Raw genomic sequence first — 6894 nt, 5'->3', positions numbered from 1 at the left:
AAGCAAAACTTAGTGTTGAATTTTATAACCTTAGATAAAAATACAAACGATATTATGAATTTTGAACTACAAAATAATTCGCAAATATTCATGGTTTTAACGAATTTTTGTCAATATTTGAAATTCAAATGCTAATAAAAATTTAATTTGCATTTCCGGTGGACATTTTTTTGTGATAAAGATTGAAAAACTTGTAAGGAATCTTATATTAAATTTTTAAATCTTAGTTTAAAAAAGAAAATTTTTTATTAATTTCTAGCTTAAAATAATTTGTGAATTTTTGTGATTTTTACGTATTTTGTCAAAATTCAAACTTTGAATGCTTATAAAAAAAAATTGTAACTATGAATTTATTTTATTATTCAACTGCTATTGTAATAATATTTTAATAGCAATTTTATTAACATTCGGTGAAAATATCATGTATCAATGGTCATTCGTTTTAAAGTTACATTAAAAATCAAAATGACTTACTAAATGTTGGTAAAAGTGATATGTGGGGGGCTTGGGAAACGTACGTTTTTATCATTATACTAGAGATATGTATATCTAAATATTGAACATTCAGTTGAAAATATTCGATTTATCAAAAAATAATAATTCAGTGATTGACAATTGTTGTATTTTGAAAGTGAATCTACAAATAATTGAAATGTATAATATTTTATTTGTATCTACCTATTATAAGTAATTCATAATTTTTTAGTTAAAATTTTTTAGAGATATCCAGCATTTTAAAAAACTAAAGCAACAATAATATTGTTATATAATTAATTGTATTATAATATATACAATATTTATAATTTTTATTTTTTAGATACATTTTTACTATAGGTATGCAATTATACTTCGATTTTAACATTGTACGATTGGTGGTTTCAATTTTATAGTTTTGCAAGTATCAAATATTGTTAATTGTATTTAGTTACATCTTGTATATCTGCTTCGTCTACTAGATGAACCTTTTCCTCTTGGCCCATGATCATAATCCTCGTTAACCTACGTTACCATCAAAGTAGGTGACCTTTTCTTTTATCGTAAAAATTGTGAATATGAAAGCTAAATGTATGTTACATACAAGCTGATATTATATACTTTTGTTTATGATGTGAAATGTGAATTGTTGATATTTTACAATTCAATTATTTTAAGCTAGTTAAAACTTACCTCTTAACCTCTTTCCATGGCAAAAATATATAATGTACATATAATATTACCAAAAAAATTATATATTATAATCACTCGGAAACAACAGATTCTCACTCACAGCTAGGTATTTTCAATTTTATTTCAAAGGCAGAACTCCAAAACAAAATATAAATATAAACTTCATAAATATGTACATTAATCCATAGTTATAAATAAGTACTTTATGTAAATAACAGCCCTTGTATCCCAATGGCCTATGGCGTCGAGGGTAAATTGTGTTAATAAAAAAAATTATATACTCGTATAATTCTTTAAATTGGAAAATATCTCACATGTTCCAACACACCTGTTCGCCGAACATAATTTTTTTTTATTAATCATACTAGAACTAGATGATCAAAATAGGTATTTACCTATTATAATATGATACAATAGCATATATTATTTTGTGACAAAACTTTTAAAGTACTAGTCTTAATTTTAGTATAAATATTAAAAAACAATCTGAACTTCCATAAGAATTGTTTAGTAAAACAGTTTAGCATGAAATTAATTTATCTGGACAAATACAAGAAATGTATGCAAAATATGGAAGAAAGCATTTATCACAGCATTGCGTTTTAATTCATTTCATATCTATTATATTACACTATAAATAGCAAAATGAAATGATTGTTTATTATTTTGCTAAACTAAAATATTAGTTTTTTTTACATAACATAACTTTCTTGACACAAAGTTTGAATTAAGTATACAAAACAACTTAATTTAGAATCTTTTTTGTGTTTTTATAATTTTTTTAATTTAAGATATTTTTAAGCATTTGTTGGTAATTTTTTTATTCTTTACCACGTAATTTTTTTTATATTTTTACAAATTCTATTTATTAAAAACTTTTACTAATACTTTTTGTTTTATACATTTTCGTATATGATTAAAAATAATTAAATCTATAGTTGTTTTTCTTATCAGTACTTGATAGATTTGTATAGGTTTATATTCCGAATTAGATTTTCAGGATAAATGACTAGTGTGCATTTATTGAGATTTTAAATACATTTTGAGGCATTTCATTACATTAAACTAGCTATATTTATAAGTTTTAACAATTTATGTAAATCAAATTATGTTTTATGATATGTTTAATGAATCTACCATACTACGAAGTCTAATGGAAAAAAAAAATAAAAAATATGTATCATAGAGAATTTAGTACAATGAAAATAAAAAACCCTTTGATTCTCAAAAGTATGTACTTATAAACATTTTGTTATTTAGAAGTTCGTTTATAATATGGAAGATCACTGCGATACTACTAGAAATATGCAATTTCAGTTGACATTTATTAAGGACAATTTTTTCATATCTCTTTCCTTGTATATAATTGATATGTCCAATAAACTGTCTTGAACCATGGTTGAGGCACATATTTATGATTTTTAGTTACAATTTAAGATCATTTGAAGAGCTAACATTAAAATTCAGACGGCTAAGTATCCTTAGCACCCTTGTGATTTGCGCCCACGTAAACAATGACTAAAAATCTAAATCAAATTTAAAACTGCCATGGATAAAGGTATTTTAAATTTTAGTAAAAATAATGATAATAATATTATTCATTCAATATTTATATTTATTATTTATTAAATACATTTTCATAACAAATTATTATAATTTTTGATTCAAATATACATTAATGAAGGTAATTACAATTTTAAACATCTGTTTTTTCAAAATATCAAATATTGTACACATGTTAAATTACATAGTGTATATCTTTTTTATCTGTACATATGCCACACCCAAGACCTGTCAAACATCGGCCACTGATTATTCACAGGTTTTTTATCAGCAAAATTATTGCGGTTAACTATTGGATTATTTCCTTCCCATTCGTAACGACCTTTACCACTTGCTGATCGTGCATCACTTTTACTGTACAGGGAAGAAATTAAATGCTCCGGCCCAATACTAGTTGCTAATATCTTACTAGATACATTCTGGGGGACATCCTTTAGACTCTTTCCTTTGCCTCCGCCAAAATCTTTACCTCTTTGCTTTCCACTAAAACCATTACATTTACAACCTAAAATTGTACAACCGCCACATTTTTTACAGCCACCACATGAACAATTCTTATATGGACAACCACTAGCTGAACGTTCATTCCCTTTACCGGATAGGGAGGAACTTGCGCGCTCTGGTCCGATAGTAGTCCCTAACTTCTCATCGTCAAAATCTTCGTGGAAAACTTTTTGATAACTGACATCTTCACTGTCATCACTGTTAACTCGATCATCACCTACACCGTAAAAGGAAGGACTTGCATGCTCCGGCCCGATAATAGTCCCTAATGTATCATCGTCAAAATTTCCGAGGAACATTTTTTTATTGCTTCTATCTTTTCTGTTAATACTGTTAACTCCATAATCAACTTCATCATGCATAGGAAGACTTGAACGCGTTGGCTCGATAATAGTCCCTAATGACTCATTGTCAAAATCTTCGTGGAAAACTTTTTTATTACTTCCATTTTTTCTGTCATCACTGTTAACTCGATCATCACCTTCACCGTACAGGGAAGAAATTAAATGCTCCGGCCCAATACTAGTTCCTAATATCTTACTAGATACATTCTGGTGGACATCCTTTAGACTCTTTCCTTCGCCTCCGCCAAAACCTTTACCTCCGCCAAAACCTTTACCTCCTTGCTTCCCACTAAAACCATTACATTTACAACCTAAAATTGTACAACCACCACATTTTTTACAGCCACCACATGAACAATTCTTATATGGACAACCACTAGCTGAACGTTCATTCCCTTTACCGGATAGGGAGGAACTTGCGCGCTCTGGTCCGATAGTAGTCCCTAACTTCTCATCGTCAAAATCTTCGTGGAAAACTTTTTGATAACTGTCATCACGGTTAACTTGATCATCACCTACACCGTAAAAGGAAGGACTTGCACGCTCCGGCCCGATAATAGTCCCTAATGTCTCATTGTCAAAATCTTCGTTGAAAACTTTTTTATTACTTCCATTTTTTCTGTCATCACTGTTAACTCGATCATCACCTTCACCGTACAGGGAGGGACTTGCACGCTCCGGCCCGATAATAGTCCCTAATGTTTCATTGTCAAAATCTTTGTTGAAAACTTTTTTATTATTTCCATTTTTTCTGTCATCACTGTTAACTTGATCATCACCTTCACCGTACAGGGAAGGACTTGCACGCTCCGGCCCGATAATAGTCCCTAATGTCTCATTGTCAAAATCTTCGTTGAAAACTTTTTTATTACTTCCATTTTTTCTGTCATCACTGTTAACTCGATCATCACCTTCACCATACAGGGAGGGACTTGCACGCTCCGGCCCGATAATAGTCCCTAATGTCTCATCGTCAACATTTTCGAGGAACATTTTTTTATTGCTTCTATCTTTTTTGTTAATACTGTTAACTCCATAATCAACTTCATCATGCATAGGAAGACTTGAACGCTCTGGCCCTATAATAGTCCCCGAGGTCTTATCATCAAAATCTTTGTTGTGAACTTTTTGAATATTTTCACCCAATCCTTTACTGCTATACATTTTTCTTTCACTCTCTTGATTTACAAAAGCTCTATCCAATTCAACTGATCTATTTTTAGTGGATTCCTTGTCTTCAGAACCATTGTAGCTGGTATTTTGAGATCCTCCATTTCCTCTTTTGGCAAGGAGTGAATCTTCTTTACCAAATCTTGCATTATTCATTTTATTTTCATATTCACTTACTTTTCTTGCTTGATTAAGTTCTCTGTATTCTTCATCTTTTTTCTTCATATTCTTCTTCCTTTTGTTTGATCTTCTACCTTTACTAGATTTTGTTGATGATCTTGATCTTCTTGATCTTTTCTTTACTTCAGCTTCGTTAGGGTATTTAATTGTTTTTCGACGTTTTTTTGGGCAAATTGTATGACCATGACAACACACAACTTTTACTTTCGTATTTAAATTAGTGTCTTCATGATCGTCAGTGTACTTCGGCTCCAAATTAATGTTAGATGATAGATGTGTTTCATGACTGTCTTCATCTAAATGTCCAATTTCATATTTTGAATATTTATTTGTATTTAGTCTTGCCTAAATTTTCAAAATATTAAAATAAAATGTGTTCTTATTATTAATATACTGTTAAATAAAAAATTAAATAAAATAACACAAAATATGAACACAAAGTTTTTAATCATTTAGAGTATAAATTAATTAAATATAGTTCATAGGGGAATGGGACATTTCGGCGCTGCCGTTTTGGCGCTGCCATATCGGCGATAGATATTTTCGGCGCTGCCGTTTTGGCGACGCCGATTCGGCGATAATGACAAAATATATATTATATAAGTAAACAAATAAAAAAATAAAAATGCACTATAAAATTGCATTTAAATTATATTTATTATAATAACAAAAAAATTGGAAAAAAAATTTATATTTTATTTTTACAGTATTGTTACTATAATATTTATTAGTTGTTTAGTTCTGGACGTACTAATTGGTTACTATTACTGCTAGCTATGATAAAATTGTTATCGAAGATAATTTGTACCTATGTATGTGTAATGTATATACTATATATGTACCTATAGTGTAATAAAAATAATAATAACAGATACCTAGCCAATAGTAATGGCAATAATTTGAACGGAAAGGCCTAGCTATGATAAAATTGTTGTTGATGATAATTTGTCATACCGTCTCATTCTAAATTATAAGTTTTAACACTGATATTAATTGACTATATTTTTTTTTTCCTAATAATATTTTTTATGAGACCATAAATTAAACATAATTTTTTACTAAAAAAATTTGACTATTATATTATTGTTATTATGTTATTTTTTTTTTCTAATATTTTTCATGAGACCATAAATTAAACATAATTTTGTACTAAAAAAATGTTCACTATAACGTGAATATTGTCATTATCACCAAATCGGCGTCGCCGAAACGGCAGCGCCGAAAATATCTATCGCCGATACGACAGCGCCGAAACGGTAGCGCCGAAATGGCAGCGCCGAAAAGTCCTAGACCCAGTTCATAGGTATGTACTATTTTAAATTTTAAACAAAAGTAAGTACAATAGTTCACACATTAATTTGAGCTTTTTTTTAAACGTTTATTTTATTGTTTATTTATTATAATTGATGTCATGCGACTATCGTGAACAATATTGGCAATTTAAAAATTATAATAATTAACGAGATACCTATAACAAAATGTATTGAATAATATAAAAAATTAAAAACAACATTAAAATTAATTGGACAGAGATTGAACAGAGAATTGAAATTGAGAGAACAGAGATCTTAATCCGTTAAGTACAATCAACTCAAATTTTTATCTAATAAAGGAATAACTGAAATTGTTCGGTTTAAAAATCAGAGTAATGTGGATGTATTTCTAGATGAACGGATTCACACCTTCAGTAAGATATTATCTAAATTATATATTATTGTATACAACTGGCTTGCAAAATATATTTTGGTGGTTTTATATAGTAAAAAATACTTCTATTTTTGTGTAAAATATTATAAATGCTATGTTAAAATGATTTTATTAAAGATCAATATGCAATTATTACCTGTAAAACTGTTAAGATCGTAAATAACAAAAATATGGAAACTTTCATATTGAAACTTATCGTAGACATGCAGAACCAAAAATGTTTTATCCATAAACCATTTCTATTTTATTTGACTTCAGT

General features: G+C 28.6%; 1 protein-coding gene across 1 annotated transcript; it reads right to left on the bottom strand.

The window, feature by feature from the left end:
* Positions 1 to 2761: 2761 nt before the first annotated feature.
* LOC149054865 (uncharacterized) lies at positions 2762 to 6894 on the bottom strand. Its single transcript, XM_089229221.1, has 2 exons — positions 6772 to 6894; positions 2762 to 5273 (listed from the first exon to the last, which is right to left on the bottom strand). The coding sequence occupies exons 1-2, from the start codon at positions 6838 to 6840 to the stop codon at positions 2931 to 2933; spliced, it is 2412 nt and encodes an 803-aa protein (XP_089085347.1). The 5' UTR covers positions 6841 to 6894; the 3' UTR covers positions 2762 to 2930.

This window comes from Diuraphis noxia, unplaced genomic scaffold (genome assembly GCF_037042655.1).
Source record: "Diuraphis noxia isolate RWA-SAM2 unplaced genomic scaffold, SU_Dnox_SAM2 contig0005, whole genome shotgun sequence".
Classification (NCBI taxonomy): domain Eukaryota; kingdom Metazoa; phylum Arthropoda; class Insecta; order Hemiptera; family Aphididae; genus Diuraphis; species Diuraphis noxia.
This window is presented reverse-complemented; position numbering and strand designations above follow the sequence as displayed.

Coding starts and splice junctions, on each gene's coding strand:
- LOC149054865 (XM_089229221.1), bottom strand. CDS start 6,840: ATGTCTACGATAAGTTTCAATATGAAAGTTTCCATATTTTTGTTATTT. Junction 5,274..6,771: donor CGATCTTAACAGTTTTACAG/GTAATAATTGCA, acceptor TTGAAAATTTAG/GCAAGACTAAATACAAATAA.